The 25,347-nt window shown below is 36.5% G+C and overlaps 1 protein-coding gene across 4 annotated transcripts in view; it reads left to right on the forward strand.

Annotated features, from left to right (window-relative positions):
* The window catches only part of SNAP23 (synaptosomal-associated protein, 23kDa), a 38,970-nt gene extending 16,383 nt beyond the window's left edge, over positions 1 to 22,587 (forward strand). For all 4 annotated transcript variants that reach the window (XM_012649504.1, XM_012649503.1, XM_012649507.1 and 1 more), the window contains exons 2-8: positions 4,782 to 4,884; positions 5,473 to 5,514; positions 5,924 to 5,972; positions 6,716 to 6,833; positions 18,054 to 18,212; positions 19,500 to 19,644; positions 21,461 to 22,587. In XM_012649504.1, the coding sequence (XP_012504958.1) occupies positions 4,828 to 4,884; positions 5,473 to 5,514; positions 5,924 to 5,972; positions 6,716 to 6,833; positions 18,054 to 18,212; positions 19,500 to 19,644; positions 21,461 to 21,526 (636 nt within the window). In that variant the 5' untranslated portion in view covers positions 4,782 to 4,827 and the 3' untranslated portion in view covers positions 21,527 to 22,587. The remainder of the gene's footprint in view (positions 1 to 4,781; positions 4,885 to 5,472; positions 5,515 to 5,923; positions 5,973 to 6,715; positions 6,834 to 18,053; positions 18,213 to 19,499; positions 19,645 to 21,460) is intronic.
* The last annotated feature ends 2,760 nt before the right edge of the window (positions 22,588 to 25,347 follow it).

Here is a 25,347-nt window from a genome sequence, read left to right on the forward strand (position 1 = left end):
TCCCAGCTACTCGGGAGGCTGAGGCAGGAGGATCGCTTGAGCCCAGGAGTTTGAGGTTGCTGTGAGCTAGGCTGACGCCACGGCACTCTAGCCTGGGTGACAGAGTGAGACTCTGTCTCAAAAAAAAAAAATTTTTGATTTTTAGAAAGAGAAGGACTAAAGCAGAAAACTGGGTAGAATATTTTAACTGCAAAATCCTGTTTTTCAGTATAAAATAAATTATTTTTTAGAATCATTCTTAGCAGGACCCTGTGGAAATGATAATGATTTAAAGTGCTCTTTCTTCTGTTACTTCCTATGTACCGTACAGTTTTATGAATCAAACCATGTGGATCTTCCAAGGCCTTATTTAAGTTACAAGGCCTTCGTTCTGTGTATTTCTTTCCAATGGTCCTATTTTCATTTTTTAAATTAATGTAGATATTTTCAAGTTCTAAAATACTGAAAGGCAGCTGAAAACCTGATTACCCTTATCTTTATATTTCTTCCTTCAATTAACTGTCTTATTTGAGTCTGTGAAAGACATAAATTTTCATGGTCTTATGGAAGGCATCTGAAATTTTGACATGAGCCGTCATTCGGTTTGCTTAGCCTGTTTTCAAGTATTCAGCAGCTCTTGTATGATCTCTTATTTGTTAAGAGGGTACAGTCTACAGTAAGACCATTTACCAGACCATGAGCTGTGTTTGAAAGTAGATCAAGACTGGAATAATAAATCTACTCCTCACTGACTCAGTCATCTTAAGCAAACTTACTTAAACTGAGCCTTAGCTTCCCCATCTATTAATATAAAATGTTATAATGGAGATAATGATGTATATAAATACTTAATAGGGTATATGATGAATAATAGGTACTCAGTGAACATTCTGCCCTTGCCCAGGTTAAAACAGAAAAGAAGTTAAGAAAGTTAAATTAGGAGTCTTCTAGTAAGCCCAAGTGAACATAGTAAGAGAGATAGGGTATAAAAGCACTGAGAAAAATCTTGCATTTTCCTCTCAAAGGCACATGATTAGCATAGTAGATTAAGTTCCCAGGAGCACTGGAAAAATAATAGATATTTATTCTATTAGATTAAATCTAAGAAAAGTAAATTTAATGGTATCTTTATGTCAATTGATGTTTTTATCCCACTTTCACCAATTCTCTCTTCCACAGCATTCTTGGTAAACTTTTCCTGATTCCATGAGAAAAAAAACTTCTGCAGATAATAATAAATATGAATAAAGCTGTATAATTCTAGGTTACACTCTCTCTGACACTTCCAAGCAGATTTGCAAAGACCATTAAGAACTTGAGGAGCATTATTCCCTGTCTCTCTTTGTCCTTCCCCTTGCAGTTCTAGTTTGTCTTTCTTGTTTCTGTATATAGTTGGCCTGTGAACAATATGGGTTTGAACTGGATGGGTCCACTTACACGCAGAATTTTTCAATCCAGTGGACTCTCCATACTGGCGGTTCTGCATCCACAACCAAACATGGATTGAAGATAGAGTTTTGAGTATGTGCAGATTTTGGTATCTATGGGCAGTCCTGGAGCCAATTTCCCACAGATACCAAGGGGTGACTGTACTATAATCATATGCTGAACTCCCCTCAAGAATCGAAAGTAGAGAAATTGTAGGCAGCTGTGTCCTGATGTCAGCATGCCAAACACATCAGAACTCTGCAGATGCCTGATCCTTGTCTTGTGTGTCATCTGCTCAGGGAAGCAAAAAAAAAAAAAAAAAGATTAGGCAGAACTTTGAGTTCACTGAAAGGGTGTGTCCTTCAAAATGACCTCATTACCATGTCAGGAGTGATTCTTCTCAATTATCTCCCAGCTACATCTGCTTTTTTTTTAAATTTAAAAGGCAGGATGCCTGGAATCTTCTGTTTTGACAGAGGTCAGTTGTGCATTCAAGCCTCTCTGAACGCTTTAGAATTTTGCTTGTTCTTACTAGGAAGATAGCAAATATTGACCTGTAATTGGTAAGAATACCTCTAGGAATAGAATTACAAAATGATATAATTTGAAATATCTGGGCTTCCTTACCCCCAAATGTCTCTCTACCCACAGAATACTGAAAACTTGACTAGGGGTGCCTTTTCCAAGCACTAATTGATTACTATGTGTTATTTTTCTTATCACTGTCTTCTCTTGTTGGTCACTGAGGAGTTATACATGAGAGGGGTAGATAACCTTAGAGCCTACTGCCCGGGAAAGGCAGGCTTTGGAGAGGTATCTTGGCTGGGACTCTAGAAAGTGATGGAGAAACATGAGGTTACGTGGGCAGGCAGGTGGGGGCACTACAGAAAGCAATGGTGTACAAAAATCCAGAGGAGAGAGGGTGCAAAAAAATAACTTCATTTTGTTTGCATAGTTGTAAATATGAAAGATTGACAAAAGAGGACCACTGGTATGGACATATGTATGATAAAGCTAAAGGCTCATAAGCAATTAGCAAATTAATAGCACACAGCTCCATTTATGCTTATATCTGATGAATGAACAGTTGTTAATTCAAGAGAGGCCTTTATATCCTGATTATACCTTAGAATATGAACCTTTTGCCTGAACTACAGTCCTACTATGGCAAGCAAGATATGAAATTAAATTTGGAACTTAATTTTTTTTCATGAGCACTAATAACTTTAATCAAGGCTCAAAAAAAATTTTTTTTTTTTTTGAGACAGAGTCTGGCTCTGTTGCCAAGGCTGGAGTGCTTTGGCATAATCATAGCTCACTGCAACCTTGAACTCCTGGGCTCAAGCAATCTTCCTGCCTCAGCCTCCCGAGTAGCTAGGACTACAGGTGTACGCTACAATGCCCAGCTAATTTTTAAATGTTTTGTAGAGATGAGGATCTCACTATGTTGCCCACGGTATTCTCAAACTCCTGGCTTCAGGCAGTCCTCCTGCCTTGGCCTCCCATAGTGCTAGAATTACAGGCATGAGCCACCATGCCTGGCCTCAAAATATTAAACCTTAAAACAGTTAGCTATGATAGCAGAGTTACAACAGGACTCTAACTGCAATACCTTCCTGTACTGGGAATGTATATAGTCGCTTTTGGTGTTAACAAAAACGATTCTACTAAAAATTATGGTTGGTAGTGATTCTACTAAAAGAGACTGAAAAGATTTATTTGTATGCGACCAGCAGGCTATTGCAGATTATACAGTGCAATGGGAGTTTTTGGTTTGTGGTTTCTAATTGTTATTTGCAGGTTTTGTGCTACTGTTACCTATAGCTTTGTTTTAAGAGCCAATTAAACCCTTTGAAAGTACACTCTATTTTTCTACTTATTTATTCATTCAACAGACATTTTCAGGGTACCTATTGTCACATCCTGTTAGGTATTAGAGATACCCAGATAAAACAAAATCCCTGCCCTCCAAGAGTTTAGTACATTCACAGATAATTAGGCTCCCTGCTTATCAGTGAGTATACTTCATGGCAGGGTTTCTCACCTCAGCACTTTGACATCTTGGGCCAGATTATTCTTTGTGGGAGGGTTTTTCTGAGGAGTTTTATAGTATGTTTAGCAGCTTCTCTGGCCTCTGTCCACTAGGTGCAGTAACCATACACACACAGCCCCAAGTTGTGACAATCAAAGATGTCTCTAGGCCCAGTGTGGCTCACACCTGTAGTCCTAGCACTCAAGGAGGCCGAGGCAGGAGGATTGCTTGAGGTCAGGAGTTCAAGACTAGCCTGAGCAAGAGCGAGACTCCATCTCCACTAAAAATAGAAAAATTAGCCAGGAGTGGTGGCATGGGCCTATAGTCCTAGCTACTCAGGCTGAGGCAGCAGAATTGCTTGAGCCCGGGAGTTTGAGGTTGCAGTGAGCTATCATGATGCCACTGCACTGTATCCAGGGCAACAAAGCAAGACTCAATCCCCCCCAAAAAAAATGTCTCCAACCATTGCCAGATCCCTGGGGGTAACTCCAGAATATGAACCAGACTTTATCTGTCATTGACAAAGAGCTTTGATAAATGACTTTTCAAAAATTTAATGCAAATGTAACAAAGAAAACGTAGATCTGTCAAACTGTGTTTATTACTCCACATGACTTCTCAAAGAGGAATATACAATAGTGGTACTGAATAACACCCACTAAATGTTTTATTTTTTAGCTTGGATGTCTATGAGGTCTTCTCTTTCTTAGTTACTATGTATGGGAGAATAATTGTTCGGTTTCTTAGGGACTTCACTAAAACAACAAACAACACAAGTAATTGGAGAGGGAGAGTCTACTCACAATAAAAATCTTAGTTCTTTTCTGAACTCTTTGTACAAACATTACCCTTTTCTTATTAAGAATGAAAGTATTTCATTTTCTCCAATGAGTAGCCTGGACAACTGGCATATTTGATAAATGTCTCCTGTGTTTGTTAGGCACATGACTTTGAATTTTGCTACAATACTAACTTGGACTTTTCTTCATCTTATTGCTTTTCCATAATCAGACTTATGAGGAACATTGTACAATCAAGAATTCATTTTATAGCCTTTTAAAGCTTGTCTTCCAGTAATGCCTTGCTTCTCAAAGTAGAGAGACCACTCTCCTATTGGAAAGAGCGTATTTCACTAAAAGTCCTAAAACCTGTGTTTTAGGTTCACTTTTGGAACTAACTAGCATTAAACATCCATTTAGCCTCTCTCTGTCATAATTCTTTACTTGTCATATAGATAGATACATACATAAGCTCTCTTATTTTGTTTTCCTGACAAGTACCTAAATTCCATAAATCTAGACTCTTTGCTCACACAAACTTTTGTGTATCCTTATTCTTATAGAATATCTACATTTCCGTTTCTGTGCCTGATACAGTTTTGATTCATCATGGATAATCTGTCACCAGAAGAAATTCAGCAGAGGGCTCACCAGGTTACTGATGAGGTAAATGGTTTACTTAGAATAAGTAATTAATTCTATTTCTGCTTTCACATTGGAGGGATGAGAGGGCATTCTAAGAGACCATTTTGGCCTTTTCCTAGTCCCTTTATATCAAAGAACACATTTGCCCCATAGTGCCATCACTAGCTCTTTTTTTTCCAACTCACCAAAAAACTAAATATGTGAAAACAATTTGTTTGGGTTTTTTTTGTTTGGTTTTTTTTTTTTTTAGGTAGTCATTACTTAACTGTTGCAACAAAGATACTCTATGTCTAAGTAATTCTGAACATTCTTACTTAATGATTTCCTAATGTCTGTGTAATATACTTAGATTTCTATTAATACCTTATATTAAATTTTGTGGCTCCATATAATTTTTGGACTCCCATTAACTCTACCATCCAAATTTTCTCTTAAGGAGTACCTGGAAGAAAATAACTAAAAAATAGTGGTTAACTTTCTTTGTTTTGTTTTAAAGGGAGGGATGGGCTGGCAATTTTTAAAAACAGGGTAGCATCATGAATATGGCCTTTGGTAAGTTTCTTTTTTCCTACATATTTTGGAATGCTAAAAGTCTGTATTTTTTCCTAGTCTCTGGAAAGTACAAGGAGAATCCTGGGTTTAGCCATTGAGGTAAGAAAGTGTCTAATCATTAAGTTAAATATAGAAATTTATAGGAGAGATCCTAATTCCACTAGCTGGAATTGGCATTAAAGGGTACTGTATCAATACACTTTGTTATTTAAAACGAGCAGTTGCTGAAATTGTCAAATGATACACTAATAGGCCTTTTCCATTTTTCCCTTTGACAGTATTGGCATATGACAAGGAAGATTAATTCATCATGAGTTTGTGACTTAATTATTTTGGGGGATTAATATATTAAAGTGTGTTGGTTTAAGAATATTATTTCTATCTGTAGCTCTTCTGAGAACTTTTTTCTAAATGATTCTGTCTTATTGTTTGTCAGTTCTTGTAGGTTTTGTTTCTGTTGTTTTTGGATTTTTTTGTTGTACTATTGACTTTTTTTTCCTTCTTTTAGTCTCAGGATGCAGGAATCAAGACCATCACTATGCTGGATGAACAAGGGGGTGAGTCGAAGTCATTGGCAGAAACTCTTAATTTGACTTAATGATTCCAAAAAGCCCTATCAAATGAGCCACATATAAATTTCAGCTTTTGGAAATGCATTTCCTTTGTAAGATAAGAGTGATATGTTTCCTTTTTTCTTCTGGATTAAATTATGTCATGTTCACTGCCTATTAGTGATAGGGGGCAACAATGCCCAGCTGTATACCAAGTATGTGTTAGGCCAGCATAGCTTATTATATGCATTGGTCCTGTGTACATTAGACATATGATATTCTTGCATCATCCTCAGAAATCAAGTAAAATCCTAAAATAGGTCTAGATTGAGATGAGCTGGGAAATGTTTGATTTGAGTTGACCCTGAGTAATTTGGTCTAGTTTTTATTAGTTTTGTGACAGCCCTAAGGTTTTGAGCCTATTAAATTAGAAATGCTGGGAATCTAGTCTGGTCAAAGTACACTTTACTTGATCATAAGGAATGATCTCTAAATAACCCTCACTTGCTCCTAGTGTACAAGTTTCTTAGAACAAATCTTTCTACAATAAGAGGCTAGGTGCCTCAGGATCAGTGTGTGAAAGACTGTTTTCATGTTGAACAGCTTATAATGCCTTCTGACACTGACATATTCACTCTGGTGGGTTATTGGTAGATTTGAGGTTAAAGTTTGATACTCCATCATGATAGCATTTTCTGGTTGACATTGTGAATGTAACACAAAATGTAACTTCCACAACTTATTCTTAGAACAACTAAATCGCATAGAAGAAGGCATGGACCAAATAAATAAAGACATGAGAGAGGCAGAGAAGACTTTAACAGAACTCAACAAGTGCTGTGGCCTTTGTGTTTGCCCATGTAATAGGTGAGTTGATAAATCGAGACCTTTTTAAAAGAAATAAGTAAATAAGTGAATGAGAGCACCCCTGCCCCACATCCTCCCTTCTCCCAAATAAGGTCAGAAGTATGACTGGGCCTAAATGAGGAACTTTGTTAGTTAAACTTAAGTTATTTCTCCTTCCGGCAGATCAAACTTTTCATGAAAATAGGGCGTGTTCACTGAAAACCATGGCTTAAATTTGACCAATCCTGGGATCAAGTCCCAATTTCAATTGAAAAAGTTGAGAAATATATATCTGAATGATACAGAGCAGGATGGAGTTAGTATCTTTTCCTTTCAAACAAGGAGTATTAACAAAATATATATTCTGTGGTAGGCACATGAGGGATGACCAAGGGAGTAAAGGACTTGAACCCTGTCTTCAGAACACTTAAACCATGTGGTTGTATACGAGAGAAAGAATGGCAAAAAATAAAAAATATATAATCTAGTGTTAGCTTATGTGATACCAGCTAAAGCTAGGGATACAGAACTGATAAAAGGTTGGATTAGAGAACATCGTATAGAAGAGGTAGGACATGAGTTGGGCTTTGAATAATTAGAAGGATTTGGATGAACATGGAGGAACAGTGAGGACATTTCCTATGGAAGTTTCAAACTAAAGATTAAGGAAGAGCTTGACTTAACTGAGCAACATGATTCATGTATATGAAAAGTAGGAAATAAGCTGTAGCAGTAGTGGAGGAACTTCAGTGCCAAACTAAGGAGTCAGTAGATTGGAATGGAGTATATGACTGCACACCAGGAGACTAAAACCTTTCATAATCTAGTCTGTGCGGTAAGACTTTGTCAGTGAGATTAGAGAGGAAAGTATAAATCAAAGAATTCATTTTAGATAATCTGATTGTATATAAAACATGAAGGAAGAATCAAAAACTGAACATTTGGAGTCTCTAGTAGACTAGGAAATGAAGGGTCTTCAAACCATTCCTGTATAGTGTATGAAATTATGCTTGACACAAAGGAATTCATTCTTTTTGGTGACTCCATTGTGGATATTTAAATTCTCCACTTATCCTTGAATAAACCAAACTTCGTAGTGATGATAAGTACTGTATATATTCAGACAAGATGAGGTTTGGACTAGGGCAATTAACCGTTATCTTTCCTTCTGTTAGAAGAAGCTTATCTTTGTTTTAAAAAAAGTAATTAACAAAACAACTTTGAACTTTAGCCTTGGTTGAAATAACAGTGTCTGGAGAATGAATGACTGTATTTACTGATGAAAATTTTCATTTTTAAAGAATTTAGTAGACATTAGTACTTCATCCAGTTGTCTCAGCTGGTCTGGTAAACCAAGAGTAGAGTATAAAGGCTTATAGACTCTCAGCATTTTTGCTCCTCGAGGGAGTTAGGAATGGAGGTGCTCTTGTTATATTGTCATATTTTCACATATGTGTTTTCATGTGACATTTTCTTTGCCATTTCTACTAGAGAAAATAGAGTTTAATTGCCTGTTCAACTTTAGTGTTTGTTTTGGCCATGAGAAGTTAAGATTTGATAGTGTTCTTCCTGGTCTTATCCATTGGCTCCCTATTCTAACATAAGTGTGTAGACCTGTTTAGAGCTTGATTGACTTGTTGAAATCCATATTTTAATAACTCTGACTTGTCAGTCAGGTTTAGCAGATTAAGCAAATAAGTTATAAATGCACAAGTGATTCGAGTCAAACTCTCAGCTATGTTTTGCAAACTTACTTATTGTACTTTCTCTTGTGTTCCATGTACCCTCTTGGAAGAGTGCAGAGGAGAAGGAAGTAGGTAAATTTTCTTGAGATCAGATGTTAGAAGAGCAAGAAGGTAGAACGTCCTAGAATCTAGAGCAAAGTCAGCTCTTAAGTTATGGGTTGATAAACAGAAAGAGCAGTGACTGCTAAGATGGTCTAATATCATAGAAAGTGGGAAATGGAGCTACAGAAGTGTTTATTTTATTTCTCTTTGTATATCCCAGCCAAGCAGTTGCAAGCTCTTCTTAGAAACTGGTGGGAGAGAAGGTAGAGTATGGTCCTGAAGCAGTCTTCAGCCTCTAACCTCAGAAGAACCCTTTCTCATTGGGTCAAGAAAACGCACTTCCCAAGAGATGGAATTAAGGGGCTACTGTAACAGAACAATTTTTCCCTGAAAAGGAGAGAGTAATATCCCAGTTAAAGATGTCTGATTGTAATTGCCTTTCTTCCACCTATTTCTTCTTTATATCACTGAGACCTTGGCCAGTATGATATCTCTTGTCCTCAGCTGTTTCTTATCATCTGGCCAGTGTCTGGATCATTCTAATCTTACCTACTAATCTGTGTTTCGGTTAGGCTCATCATATGAATAGCTATAAGATGAGTTTCTCGAAGACAGACATAGGATCTTAGTTCTCTTTGTATAAGGCTAGTCTGAATACTGGTAGTAGTAATAGCAACGCAGGTCCGTCCACAGTCCCTTATTTGCCATTCAGAAATCTAAAAAACTCTGAAAGCCAAGGTTCTTTTTTTCTTTTTCATAACAGTGCCACAACTCATTAGGCTACAAAATATAATCTGAACTGAAGCTATTTATAGTCTTTTATTATGACTCTTAGTGTAAATATTAATTTGTTTCACTGCAGAAATATTGATGTATTTGACATCTTGCATCCAAGGGTTTTGTATGACAGTTGTGATCCTGTATGTTAATTTAGGCTACTATTCTGAGCATTTAAATTTAATCCTTTAGCAATAATCTTCACATGAGATAGATGCTCTTATCATCATTTTACATCTGGGGAAACATGTACAAAGAGGCTACACTATCAAGTGGAAGAGGTGGAATTCAAAACCAGGCAGAGTCCTTGCTTTGACTATATGCTGCATGGTGACCCGAGCCTATAGTCCCAGCTACTCTGGAGGCAGAGGCAGGAGGATCCCTTGAGCCTAGGAGTTCTAGGTTGCAGTGAGTGATGATCACACCACTGCACTCCAGCTTGGGCAACAGAGCAAGACCCTGTCTCAAATAAGTAAATACATAGATAGAAAGAAAAAAAATGAAACTTTTTGTTGTTGCTATTGTTAAATGTATTGCTGTATAGAAAATGTCTTGAGTAGATTTGTTCTTTGATACTTCTTTTGTTCAATAGGATTAACTAATGCCAGGTCAGCAATTATTTATTTTTTATTTTATTTTATTTTTTTTGAAACAGAGTCTCACTCTGTCACACTGGCTACAGTACAGGGGCATTATCATAGCTCACTGCAACCTCAAACTCCTGGGCTCAAGTGATCCTCTCTTCTCAGTCTCCCAAAGTGCTAGGATTACAGGCATTAGCCACTGCACCCAGCCTAGCAAATCTTTTTTTTTTTATTATAAGACATGGAAATAGCTTTGCTCAAAAGAACTTTGTATGAGAAGGGAATTTTAACTACAGCTAATTCTTTCTAAAGTACTACTAGAATTTAATAACAGACTGCTGGGATTAAACTTTAAAATTGTGAATAAATGCCATTCTGTTAGCTTGCTACATTTGAATTCTAAAAGCAAAATAGCACAGATCTTTTTTTGAAATCCTTTATTTTTGACAGTGACTGATAAGTTATAATTCTAATTAACAAGAGTGTAAAAGGAGGCAAAGTTAAAATGTGAAGTCTCAGAATATGTAAGCTTTCTAATGTCCCAATTTAACCATTCTTAGATAAGGTATTCTTCCGTCTTAACTTCCCTGTCTTAAAAAGTGCCTATAAAGTCTAACATAATGACACACAGTTTGAAGACAAATTGGTATTTCTGGACCACTTAGTAGAGTTCAAAATTGACACTACAGGTTTTCTGCTATTCCAATTGTATGTCATAATGAGGTGTGAAAAATTCAGCTCTTAATGATTAAATATTGAATTATATTTCATTCAACAGTTGAATGCTTCCTCCATCCTACTCACTGGAGATATAAATATAATACAAACAAGGCATACCTCTGGTTCTGTTTTATTTATCGTTACTCTTATTTTTTATGCTTCACATGGTATCCGGATACATAACAAGTATTCCATAAATACTTTTTGATTTAATGTCCTTGAGAAACTTGTTAGCTGGTGGGAGAGTTAAACATGTAAAAGATTTTTTAAAATTACAATGCAAATAAAATATATAAGAAGTAATTAAGAGAAATTTATGATCACTAAGGAAAGAGTGAGAAAGTTTTACAACATCTCCATTAGTTTTTGCCTTCTCTCATATTAATTTTTATAAGTTTAGGAAAGAATATCATCACCCAAATATTCTGAGGAATAATGAAGTGTGCTCTGGTTTAAATAGTGTTCTTGTTTTTCTTTTTATCTAGATTCTCAGATGTTGGTGGTTTCTGTGAAACCAGGCAGGAATTTGAATGCATTATGTTTTTAAAACTCTAAACCTGCTTCTGTTCTGTTTGAGTGGCATTTACTGTTTTCTGCATTTCATTCTCTCACCTAATCTCTTCCTTTCTAATCTGCTTACTAAAAATGAAGATTTAACATCAGAAGCCGGGCTCAGTAACTGATCAAAGGGAACTTTAAGATGCAGTCTTGTGGCGCAGTTTGGGCTTCTAACCTGCTATCTAAAGGTGATGCTTCAAATGGCTTTTCTGTGCATGTGCGTGTATCTTGTGAATGGTGGAAACTGTCTCAAAAATTGTGCTGTGGTGTGTAATGTCAAGTAAATTTGTTCTTGATGGGTGCTGTCAGACAAAAGATAAACTTGACAGAAAGGATCTTAATTTATAATATCGTTGTTTGACAAATGCCTCCAATAACTGAGTTTTTTCGCTAAATAATATTTAAGAATACCAAAATAAAAATACTCCTGAGTATTTTTACTGAGTTTCCTAAGAAGTTTTAAATAGGTTGATCTTTGAGACAGCTACTGCAATCTAGTGATGATCAAAGGTAAGGGAATTCAGCCTAAATGATCTTTCTCTTCATAGGGCTTTGATTTCAGCATCCTATCCTTCATTAGATTTCCCTATTCCTTTCTGGTACCTGAATCAAGATTTCCTCTATTAAAGTATTGCTTCTGATGATTTGGATTCCCCATGATTTAGGCCACTACCAAATCAAGGAATTAAATGCCAGTCTAGTCATCTTAAATCCTGTTTAGAACAAGGTGGGATATAAATTTTAAATATCATCATATGTAGTATCTTCTTTTTTTAAGTAAGGATTTCCCCTCTTTACATATGTTATAATCTGTTCCATAATTCCTATTATATCATATGTTAACTTGCTATGATTCCATGTTGAATTAATATGGCGCTAACTAATCTTAATTTTTCATTGGGAGTTAACACTTTTGTCAGCTTATTGTTTTTATGTCTGACTCATTAATTTTCAATTTTTATGAGAATGATGAAAACCATGATTAATTGTTAAAAAATTAAGTATTTTATTTCTACCCTTTGTTTCCTGCCTTCCTTTTTCTTCTTTTCTTAGCTTGCCCATCCAAAACACACACACATACACATACTCATGCTCATTCATATTACAAATGGTATTTATTCAATCCATTTTCTCCTTGATAAAAAAGAATAATAGCTAATATTTGGCTTTCTTTTTGCTATTTTAATTCAGTTAGTACTAGCGTTAATGACAACCAAAACTAGGAAAAGAAATTGTTGATGTTTTTGTGCTGCTCATGTCTTGATACTTGCTGTTTTTGCTTAATAGCAGCTTCTTGAATTGATTAAGGGATATTTTGAATTGTTATTTCAAACTTGCCATTCTTGAATGAGACATTTAAATGAATAAAAATCTAAAGATTATTAGACTCCTCAAAACTGACAGTTGTAAATCTAGCTTTCCAGATGGAGTTCTTTTTTTTTTTTTTTTTTAGACAGAGTCTCACTGTGTTGCCCCGGCTAGAGTGCTGTGGCGTCATCATAGCTCATAGCAACCTCAAACTCCTGGGCTCAAGCGATCCTCCTGCCTCAGCCTCCTAAGTAGCTGGGACTACAGGCATGTGCCACCATGCCCGGCTAATTTTTTCTATATATTTTTAGTTGTCCAATTAATTTCTTTCTAATTTTACTAGAGACAGGGTCTCACTCTTGCTCAGGCTGGTCTCGAACTCCTGAGCTCAAACAATCCGCCCGCCTTGGCCTCCCAGAGAGCTAGGATTACAGGCGTGAGCCACCCCGCCCAGCCCAGATGGAGTTCCTAATCTTATTAAAAGGTATCACAATTTTGCTTAAGTATTTTATCATGAAGACTAATTTCTTCCCAGAAGGGGCTATACATTTTATTTTGCAAAAGACTTTGTTGCAAATTAGAACCATTCTTTCTTACTGTAGATTAAAACAACTTGGGTCTAGATGTCTTTTATCTAACCATATTCCAGCTATATTCAGCTACCTATAGACCTCAAATCAACAGAGTATTAATGGGCCGAAAAAGTAAACCTGCCAGTTGGTAATCTGTGCACTTACAGGAATGCACTGTTAATTAAGGGTCAGGTTGAGATTGAAGCCAATGAATAAAATATTTATCCAGTGATTTATAAAGCAATTTTACATCCATTATCAACAGAATCCTTTTCATAGCCCTGTGAGGTATTAAGTATTGTTACTATTCTAGCTTCACACATAAGGAAAGGGATGTCAGAGACTAAAGTTTGCTTAAGGTTCTGTAGCTACTGAGTGATGGGTCTAGGATTAGGATTCAAGTCATTTTACTCCAAATCTTGTTGCTTTTTTTTCTTAATCCTGATTTATCCCTTGGCTTCCTCCAGATTAATTCTTCAGTGTTCCAATATATATAGACTACCAGAGTAATCTGAAATATTCTTCCTGGGTAGCTAATAGACCCACTGAACCTTATATAAAACAACATTAAAAGATTGCCATGCTCTACCCCATACATATTGAAACATAATCTTCAGAGTGTAACCTATGTGTCTGTGTGTTCGAAATCACCTAGGTTGCTCTGCTACTTGGTAAGGTTTGGGAAGTATTACCTTTAAATCATTTTTAAGGTTTAAAGCGCTTTGGAAAGAAGATAATCTCCAAGATGATAACAAGTGGCAGGGTCCTGAGCAACCAAAAGGCATTACCTTAAGTTGAGGTGCTGAATGAGAGACACTGAACTATCACAAGGCTGGAGATATTTAAGTATGAAATGTCTGGGGAAAAAAATAGTGCATCAGCAGTAAAAATAAATAAAGAGAGAGAGAGAAACAGAAAGAAAGAAAAAGACAGAAAGACAGAAAGGAAGGGAAAGGGAAAGGAAAGGAAAGGAAAGTCCGATTCCCTTAAGTATTATACTAAATTTGACAGTTGATATCTCTGACATTTCACTTTGACACTTACTGTTTTATTTTTATTGTGAAGATACATCCTCAGTCTTTCAAACGTATGGTTTGGCTTGTGATTATCTTTCACATTTTTTTTAGATTAATTTTTGTGAAATCACAGATAAGTCAAAAATTCGTGTTATTTTCTAATATGAATTCCATTGTGGAACCAATGCAGCCCAGACAGTTTGAAATATCAACAAGTGTTTGGGAAAAATGTGGCTAATGGACATACAGTATGTTGGTGGTTTGAGAAGTTCAGTTCTGGTGATTTTAATCTTGAAAATAAGCCACGTGGGTGACCTGAGACCAAGGTGGATAATGATGGCCTGAAAGCTGTAGTGGAAGCGAATCCATCACAACCTATGCATGAATTAGCAGCAAGGTTTGACGTTACTATTCCAACAGTATTGGACCATTTGAAACAAACTGGCAAGGTAAAGAAGCTGGATAGATGGGTACTGCTTAAATTAAACAACCATCAGAAGACAAATCATCTCAAAGCTTGCCTCTCTTTGCTGTCACAACATAAAGGCAAACCATTTCTACACCATATTGTTATGTTTGACAACAAATGGAATCTTTTTGGCAATCACAAGTGTTCAGCACAATGATCGGATAAAGATGAAATGCTGAAACACAGTCCAAAACGAAGTATTCATCAAAAAAGCTAATGTGTGCTCTCAGTTGGGAAACAAAAAAAAGAAAACAAAGAAAAGCTAATCATTTCTGTTTGGTGGTCCAGCATCGGTATTACCTGCTACAGCTTCATGAAACGTGGTCAGTCGATTGATTATAACAGATGTCTACTTCAACCAATTGGACAAAATGATGAGGATGCTTGTGATTAAGCAACCAAAATTGGCCGATAGAGACAGGCTAATCCTCTTGCATGACAGTGCTCGACCACATGTCACAAAAATAGCACTGCTCAAACTACAGAGACTGGACGTGGAAACTCTTTTGTCATCCACTGTATTCATCAGACCTTGGCACCCACTGACTACCACTGCTTCCAGGCTTTGGACCACTTTTTGCAAGGAAAAATATCCAATTCTCAACAAGTTGTGGAAAACGCCTTTCAAGATTTCATCACCACTCGCTCTCTAGGCTTCTTAGCTGCTGGCATAAATAAGCTAACAGATGGCAAAACTGTGTGGATAGTTTAGGCACATACTTTGATTTATTGTACTGCTTCTTGTTTGAGATATAAAACACTAAGTTTCTTATTTGAAATCAGAGACTTCATATTTAATGACCTAATAAGAATCATCAACAGCATTTAAAAACCACCTCTTCATAAACATATAGAATATATAACTGCAAGAAAAAAAGTGCAGTTTTTCCCAGCCCATTTGAAGATAAACATGCCAATTCAATGCAAAGCTGTAAAAAAATTCAATGTCAGCTTTTTGTATTTTTTCCCCTTAATACTGGAAGAACATCTTCAAAGATCCATCTTTTTGTGCAGAGTTTGATAACCAATCTGATTCTTTGTTTATATACAATGTTTTAATTGAAACTCGTTCACATTGTTATGTTAAAACAATTCATTTTCATCTTATGCCCCTTATATCTAATTGTGGAAAGAAATTCTCGTAAGTTTCAGGAATTTCGAATTTTGCTTCTTAATGTTGGGAAGGAAGTTAGAGCACATATATATACTGTGATAGACCAGAAGCCCACAAGTCATGTTCCAGTCTACTCCTCTTTTTGTGCTAAGAAACATAATATCTCATTAATTACTTTTGGATTTCAACTTTCTCTCTTCTGCCTGTTACCTCCATCCTAATAAAAGCCCCACTTTCCCAAATAAAAACCTAAAAGAGAAAAAAAGCTCCACTTTTATTAGTTCTGTTAATACTTCTGATTAACTTTCTGATAAACTAATATATTGTTTATTTCATTTACTAGCTATTATTCTGCTTTAGAATTTTGTCTGGAATCTTTCTTATTAACAAAGAATACATGTAAATTGGTTTCACCAAGCCAACAGATAATTGTATGAAAATATTCATTTAAAAAATGTATTAATATATCCTACTTTGTTCCAGGAAAGATTTAACATGGCTTTTTAATAAATAGATTAATTAATAAAACAAAATAGCATAAATAGGAAATACAATTATAAGAACTTAAAATGGAACTGAGAAAAGTTACTTTGAGAACTAACTCTTCAGTGTTCATAAATTCGTTTATCTTTGCAGTGCCACTCACAAAAAAAAGTAGTACCCTTTCTGCAGCATTATGATTAAGATCCCTTCTAGGGCAAACCCCTTCTAGGTTTGCCAAAAATGAATCCTCACATGGCTGTTAAAGGGAGAAGCTAATTTTTTCATAAAATCTCTTCCTGTCTTCACATTTTTTGTAATTTTGGAACTTCCTCATTAATGCAAAATGTGGAATAAATCAGAGAGCAATATTATAACAACATACTACTTTGGTTTTGTTTATAGAATAGTAAAAACTAAAATTGAAAGCTTGACTCTACCTAGCCAAATAATCTATAAAAGTTTTGTGTCACTTTTTTGTAATAGTCATTTGAAAGTCACTTTCCTAGGCTTTTTTCCTTGACATTTGCACTTGTTTGAGTAATGAATCCCATGGCTAAATTCTGACTTTGACTGAAATTTGGCTGTACCAGTTATACTTAAAGCATATGCTTTTATTTTTAAGAGGCCTAGACTTGGATTTTTTTTTTCTTATTTTCTTTTTCTTAAGACTAGTCAAGTGCAGTAGTGAGAAGGAGGGAAAGAGTAGAACAAGGAGTTTGATCTATAACCGGGAACAATCAAGTAAGATAACTCACTACCTTTGGACCAGCTGAGATCATTTTTTTTTAAGGAGGAAAAGTAGACTCATAAATGAAAAACCTCTACAATAAAGATTTGTAGGGGAGGAGGGGGGGAAAGGGCAACATAACCTAAACATTTGTACCCCCATAATATGCAGAAATTAAAAAAAAAAACTGAAAAAAGAAAAAAATCAAAAAAGTGGTGAAAGCAGGGGAAAAAAAAAAAAAAAGATTTGTAACTGGCACCAATATGGCCAAGGTAGTTATACCTTGGCTGATTGTCCAATTTGAAAATAATTCATGCCTTTCCTTCCTGGCATTTTATTTGTTTTTTAAGAAACTTGTTTAAAAATTCATGCAAAGTTCTAACTTATGAAAACTGATCATCTAGAACTACTATGGTTGAAATAAGAGTGGGCAGCTGGGGTCAAAGTATTGCCTACTCAATATACAAATATTATCTACGTGTAACAATTAAAAATTAAAAATTAAAAAAACTATTACCTACTCAGTCTTCTTACTCTATCATCCCTCATCAACCTCTGAGATGCCTCCAAAGAACCTCTCAGGGCATCCTGGAATATCTTTCCTGAAGGGTTTTTCTAGTGTCCATTGACCTCTTTTCTAGAGAGTGCTGGAGGCTAAGGGAACCTGACAGATCAAATAATTGCATTTTGCTACTTGCTAACAGCTTAGTGGAGATTTGGCAGAAGTAGTATTTGGACCTTTTGAAAATGTTTTAGGCCAGGCGCACACCTACAGTCCTACACCTACAGGCTCACACCTGTAGTCCCAGCCACCTGGGAGGCTGAGGCAGAAGGATTGCTTGAGACCAAGAGTTCGAGACCACCCTGGGCAACATAGCAAGACTCTGTCCCTTTTTTTAAAAAAAAAGAAAAAACAATAAAATATTTGAATGTCAGTGGGTTTACATAATTCATCTTTTTCCTATCCCATATTGCCATGGAACATAGCATAGATCATCTAGATTTAGCTGTGTACATCTTTTCTGCTAATGATACTGGGGTCATCCTCAAGGTAACAAGCACTAGTAATTACAACTCTCCCTCTCCTGCTTTTTGGTCTCTCTCCACACTTTTAAATCTTATGTAGAACAAAGAACTTTGAGTCTGGTAAGGCCTATAAGACGACATGGGGAGATGGCGGAGACAACTCACCTAGCAACGTAATATCTAAGCAGCCAGGCCGGGCGGCAAATGGTCAGCCTCAGCAACCAACAACAGGAGCAGCCAGCGGAGGATACATTAAACGGTATGCCAGCTCCTCCCAATATTAATGCACTTTTCCTAAGGAAGGGCTCACTTAGGAGATAAGTGTAGCAGTACATGAACCCTAACTAATCAAATAGAAATAGTATTTATTCCATTTTTAAAATGCATTTAAAAATCTGCCTGACAAAATGTTTACTGTGGTTGTTGCCCTTGGACGATGGATTAACTTTCCTTTATACTTTTCAGTACGTTATAAATTATTGGAGTAGGAATGTTTTACTTCTTTAAATAGGAAAAATATGTTTTAAAATATATCATCTAGAATATATTGGCTAGAGTCCTATAAGGATATCTGTAAAAGGCCATATAGTAAATATTTTAAACTTTTCAGACCATACAGTCTCTGTTGCAATTGCTCAACTCTGTTGTTGTAGAATGAAGGCAGCCATAAACAATATGTAAACAAATGAGCATAGCTGTGTTTGAATAAAACTTTATTTACACAATCAGGTGGCAGGGCAGATTTGGCCCTTAGGCCTTAGTTTTCCAACTTCTGTTTTAGAGTGGTGGTTCTTTAGACTTAAGTGTGCATTAGAATCACCTGTGGGGCTTATTAAAACACAGATTGCTGGGATCCACTTAGAGTTTCTGATTTAGTAGATCTGGAGTGGAGTGTGAGACTTAGCACGTTCCCTTGTCTAACAAATTCTGAGGAGATGCTGGGAATGACACTTTGAGAAATGCTGTTCTCGAGTTGTTTCTTAATCTTCTCTTACATGGCTTTAAGACACTATGCTCTCCTTGATCAGTCTTTTTTTTTTTTTTTTTTTTGAGACAGAGTCTGGCTCTGTTGCCTGGGCTAGAGTGCTGTGGCATCAGCCTAGCTCACAGCAACCTCAAACTCCTGGGCTCAAGCAATCCTTCTGCCTCAGCCTCCCCAGTAGCTGGGACTACAGGCATACGCCACCATGCCCGGCTAATTTTTTCTATATAGATTTTTAGTTGTCCAAGTAATTTCTTTCTATTTTTAGTAGAGACGGGATCTTGCTCTTGCTCAGGCTGGTCTCGAACTCCTGAGCTCAAACGATCCACCCGCCTCAGCCTCCCAAAGTGCTAGGATTATAGGCGTGAGCCACCGCGCCCGGCCTCCTTGATCAGTCTTTCAATTTTTATTACAGAATGTTTCCCAAGAATAGTAACCTATATTCCCTTGGATCTTGTACTTGCTGAGAGTCATTTTGGTTACACATTTTTATGAAAGTTAAATCCAGATTTAGTCCATTTTAATTCAACAAAAAGTACTGAATTAATTCTCTTTTCTTGATAGTATAACTAATGATGCCAGAGAAGATGAAATGGAAGAGAACCTGACTCAAGTGGGCAGTATCCTGGGAAATCTGAAAAATATGGCTCTGGACATGGGCACTGAGATTGAAGCTCAAAACAAACAAATAGAACGGATCACAGAAAAGGTAAAAGCTTTTTGTTGCCACCAGAAAAATGAAACATCCAATCCAGTGTTTTAGTGATGAACATCTGTGCTAGATACTTTGGGTGACACAATGGGATAAAATCCTGTCCTCACAGGTCTCACAGTTCTGATGAAGCAGCAGTTCTAACACATTGAAAAACAAGAGCCATGTGGTCCCATCTCTTGCTCATGGCAGTTGATTCATTTTAAAACCACAGCCTTAGAGTGAAGTGGTTATATTTAAATGTTCACACATGAAGCTTAGTATCTATTCTAAACTTTCAGTGTGCTTTTTCCCCCCTAAATTAGTAAGTTACTTCTTGGAGTTTTATTTTGTTAACTAATAACAAATTAATAAGTTTCTGAATCCTCATCTCATGAAAGAGTTGAGGCAAAAATCAGTTCTGCAAAGTGGTTCTTGTGGAGTGGACGTACAAAATAGATTCATGTTAGTGAAGGAAAAATTGTGATTCCTATACTTTTTTTCTTTTTGTTTCACATATAATAGGTACTGAAAGTGAAATTGTTTTCGGTGTTTAGATGTGTCATATCTGAAAGTTATACTTCATTAAAATCTCAGTGTACTTTAAAGGATGGGATGAGCTTTTAAGCTTGGCTTTCTGCTGAATCATTTCCAATGGATTTCACTGAAGCAAATAATGATTCATAAGATGCTTTCAATGCTGTAGTCTGGGTTTAGGCTACATATTACTCTTTTGAGACGGGATCTCACTATGTTGCCCGGGCTAGAGTACAGTAGCATAATCATAGCTCACGGCAACCTCAAACTCCTGGGCTCAAGCAATCCTCCTGCCTCATCCTACCAAGCAGCTGGGACTACAGGTACACACCACCATGCCCAGCTAATTCTTTTTGTATTTTTTTTTTGTAAAGACATGGTCTCACTTCGCTGCCCAGGCTGGTCTAGAACTCCTGGGCTCAAGCGATCCTCCCACCTTGGCCTCCCAGAGTGCTGGGATTACAGGCATGAGCCACCACAGCCAGCCTACCCATCATTTTAATTCGGGTATTGATGTGGGTGTTGATACATCTGTTCCAAAGATCTTTGGAAAGGTTATTTCAGTCTCTCTGGGTTAGACCTGTGGTAGCTGCAGATGAGAGTCTATGATTCAGTTCACGGCACTCCCACATAGTCCAGATCTATACAGAGAAGAGCACTCTTATATTTCACTGCATCAAAAGTGCCACTGATTATAAGATGCACCCCAGTTTCAGACATGTTAAACTATGAAAAAATTTGTTATAGAATTGATGAAATACTGGCCAGGCACTGTAGCTCATGCCTGTAATCCTAGTACTCTGGGAGGCCTAGGCAGGAGGATCGCTTGAGGCCAGGAGTTTGAGACCAGCCTGAACAATAGCAAGACCCCTGTCTCTACAAAAAATAGAAAAAAAATTAGCTCGGCATGGCGGTACCCACCTGTAGTCCCAACTACTCGGGAGGCTGAGGCACGAGAATTGCTTGAGCCCAGGAGTTTGAGGTTGCAGTGAGTTGTGAAGAGGCCACTGTACTCTAGCCTAGGTGACAGAGCAAGACCCTGTCTTAAAAAGAAAGAAAAAAAAACTGATGAAATATTGGCAGGGTCTTCTTTTATACCTTTGTTCTTTTTATACATCAGGGTTTTCCCAAATGAATTTCATATTCTGTTACTTCTTGCCTAAAATGAATTTTGTAATGTGACTTCAAGTATTTCTTAAATTTTCTCAGTGTGTTGATTGCTCTAAGTATATAAAATTTAACTTTTATTAGAGTTACTTACCTGGTGAAGTAACGCTGGTTTCTTTTTTTTTTTCAGGCTGACACCAACAAAGATCGTATTGACATTGCCAATGCCAGAGCAAAGAAACTCATTGACAGCTAAAGCTACTGTTCTACTTCTTTATCATTTATTCACTTCCCTAGCTCCTTCTCCAAAGTCATTACCTTTTTCAGAGTTTGAAATTTTGGTTCCATACTCTTCTAATCGGGAAATAATGTGGAAGAAGGGCCAGAGGAGTAACAGCTGCTTCCCCAACCCCCATTTTGTATTTTCTGTTGCTGTCGAGGGTAGACTGCTACTCAGCCTTCCTTCTGGTATTTTCTTTCTCAGTTCATAGTCTTAGATTGATTTTCATACATCATATATAGTGTTTTCATCTTATTCTTTACTTCAGCAGTTTCTTTTGCTTTCAAAATTTGGAAGCATTGCCAAAGACAACCCTGAGAAAGGAAGCTGAAGAGCTGACTGGTTTATTCCTTTGTTTTTGTGGTGGCAGAAGGGTGAGAGAGGAGCAAGAGATAATAGGTTATTATCTCAGTAAAAACCTACAGGCCACAAAACAAGAAGTTGCATAGCCACAGTAAAGATCTAGTTGGGTATAATTTTTAATTTAAGTTGTAGTTATTGCCAATTTAGGCTAATCCTTGATTTGAAGCTTTTATACACAATATTTTTGTTATATATCACAATTTTGCAACCTTTCCTCCGGATAGAATAGAATGAGTTTTCTTAAAGTGAGCTTAATTTTTGAACTCCTAGTGATTCATACATGTACATAGATTCTGTGATCCCATCTCTTATTGGTCTATTCAGGAACACTTTGAATAAACGAATAGTTTTTTATTTTCATGTTATTAGTAGTATCATGGTCCCATTACAGGCCTATTAACCTCATAAATATGTCATTAGCCTTTGAAGAAAAATATGTAAATATATATTTGTAACATGAGAATTTCTCTCTAAAGCAGGGCTTAAAATTTTTGGAAAAGTTTGACAAAGTATATCACGTAAATTCAGATTTACCTCAGTGCCAAGAATTATGTTTAGATAGGAAAAAGGAAACTTATTTTGATCTCAGGTAGAAAAATAGATTGCATTGAGTTTTATGTGGCTTTAGATTTTTAAAAAATTAGAATTTATCCTGTCTTACTAAATGGAATTTGGAAAATTGTGCCTTTGGTTTAATTCTTGGTGATTACACTGTCATTCTCTTACCCTTGTGTATTGAACTATGTCCAGAATCAAGTTTATGTAGCTGTTCTGAGACTCTGATTAGTATTTGTTACCTTTATTTAAAAATTAGCATCTGAACGCTTCTAAGATATCAATGTGGATTGGTTTGACCACTAACCACTGCTTGATCCTTCCAATTAAATTTTGTAACTAACTAATGGTATTGTTCTTTCAAGTAAGTAACATGTTTTTATGACTTATTTGGGGGTCAATAATTTCATTAGCTCTTGTTTAACAAATTGAATAAAGCAAAAGTCTATAAGTCAAGAAGCACTCCAACAGAAAGTTGCCGTTAGTACCCTCCCAATTTTTATTGGAAGTATTGACAGGACTTTCTATAATTTGTCATGAGATTCATTTAAATTATTACTAGTCTTTTATTCATTTGGTTTTAAATACTCTAGTGACTGAAAGGATAGTTTCTGAGAATGACAACTCATGTACTAGAGAAGATGCAGTTAACATGGGAATTTTCAAAGTCTGAAGAGGAAAATATTAAAGTGAGACTTAATTAGACCCTCTGTAATAGAAGTGCTCCATATCAGAATGAGTAGTTTGGTCGATGATGGTAAATGTGTAAAGTAGGAAGGTGTAAAACAGTGGGGATTATCCTATACATAAATGCCCTTCCAAAAAGCACTCAAATTTTTTTAACACTATTGTGGCTAAAAAAATAGTTTTCTGAGGAACCCAGTATGCTTGTATGCATGGTATAATTGGTTAGAAGCATGAGCTAAGGCACCAAATTGTTTGAATTTACATTCTAGGTTGGCTACTTGTTGGCTGGAGTGACTGTAAGCTCATTTTTTTGCCTTACTTTGTATGTAAATAGGGATTATAACAAGCATATCTTGGTGATATTGTGGGTTTGGTACTAGACCACCACAATAAAGCAAACACTACAATAAAGTGAGTCACAAGAATTTTTTGGTTTCCTAGTGCATATAAGAATTATGTTGGCTGGGTGTGGTGGCTCACACCTAATCTTAGCACTTTGGGAGGCTGAGGTGGGAGGATTGCTTGAGGCTGGGAGTTTGAGACCAGTTTGAGCAACACAGTGAGACCCCATCTCTACAAAAAATTTTAAAGAATTAGCCAGGCATCCCTTGAGCCATGACTCGAGGTTGCAGTGAGCTATTATGACACCACTGCACTCTAGCCCAAGTAACAGAATGAGACCCTCTCTCAAAAAAATAAAGTTATGTTGACATTATTCTGTAGTCTACTAAGTGTTCAATAGTATTATGTTTAAAAAATAATGTACATACCTTAATTAAAAATACTTTATTGCTAAAAAATGCTAACAATCATCTGAGCCTTGAGCAAGTTGTAATCTTTTTGCTGGTGCAGTGTCTTGCCTTGATGTTGATGGCTGCTGACTGATCAGGTGATTAGTTTGGGTAGCTGTGGCATTTTGTGAAATTAAGACAACCATGAAGTTTGTCACATCTATTGACTCATCCTTTCACAAAAGATTTCTCTGTAGCATGCAATGCTGTTTGATAGCATTTTACTTATAGTAGAATTTCTTTCAAAATTGGAGTCAGTGCTCTTAAGCTCTGCTGCTGCTTTATGCACTAAGTTTATGTAATCTGAATCCTTTGTTGTCATTTCAACAATGTTCACAGCATTTTTACAAGGAATAGATTCCATCTCAAGAAGCCACTTTCTTTACTTATCCATCAGAAGCAACTCTTCATCCATTCAAGTTTTATCATGAAATTGCAGCAATTTAGTCACATCTTGAGGCTCCACTTCCAATTCTAGTTCTCTTCCTATTTCTACCACATCTGCAGATATTTCCTCCGCTGAAGTCTTGAACTCCTCAAAGTCATCCATGAGGGTTGGAGTCAACTTCCAAACCACCACTGTTCATGTTAGTATTTTGACCTCCTCATGTAATTCATGAATGTTCTTAATGGCATCTAGAATAGTGAATCCTTTAAAGAAGGTTTCAATTTACTTTGTCCAGATCCATCAGATATTCCTCACTGATATATGGCATTACGAAATGTATTTCTTAAATAATAAGACTTGAAAGTCAAAATTACTCCTTGATTGATTGGGCTGCAGAATGGATGTTGTGTTAGCAAAACAACCTGACCTGACCTGAAATGAAAACAACATTCAGGTACCGCACGGTGGCTCACGCCTGTAATCCCAGCACTTTGGGAGACCGAGGTGGGAGGATCACTTGAAATCAGGACCAGCCTGAGCAACACAGCAAGACCTTGTTTCTACATAAGAAAGAATTATCCACCCAGAAGTGTTATAGGAAAAAAAAATAGAAAAATTAGCCAGGCATGGTGGCCTGTGCCTGGAGTCTCAGCTACTCTGGAAGCTGAGGCAGGAGGATCACTTTAGTCCGGGAGTTTGAAGTTGCAGTGAGATATGATGACACCACTGCACTCTAACCTGAGCAACAGAGTGAGACCCTGTCTTGAAAAAAAAATAAAACAATATTCATCTCCACGTACATCTCCGCCAGAGCTCTTTGGTGACTAGGTACATTGTCAATGAGCAATAATATTTTGGAAGGAATCTTTATTTCTGAGCAGTAGGTCTCAATAGTGGGCTAAAAATATCCAGTAAATCATGCTATACACAGATGTGTCATCTAGGCTTTATTGTTCTATTTGTAGAGCATAGGCAGAGTATATTTAACATAATTCTTTTTTTTTTTTTTTTTT

Source organism: Propithecus coquereli, unplaced genomic scaffold, assembly GCF_000956105.1.
Source record: "Propithecus coquereli isolate 6110/MARCELLA unplaced genomic scaffold, Pcoq_1.0 Scaffold3, whole genome shotgun sequence".
Classification (NCBI taxonomy): domain Eukaryota; kingdom Metazoa; phylum Chordata; class Mammalia; order Primates; family Indriidae; genus Propithecus; species Propithecus coquereli.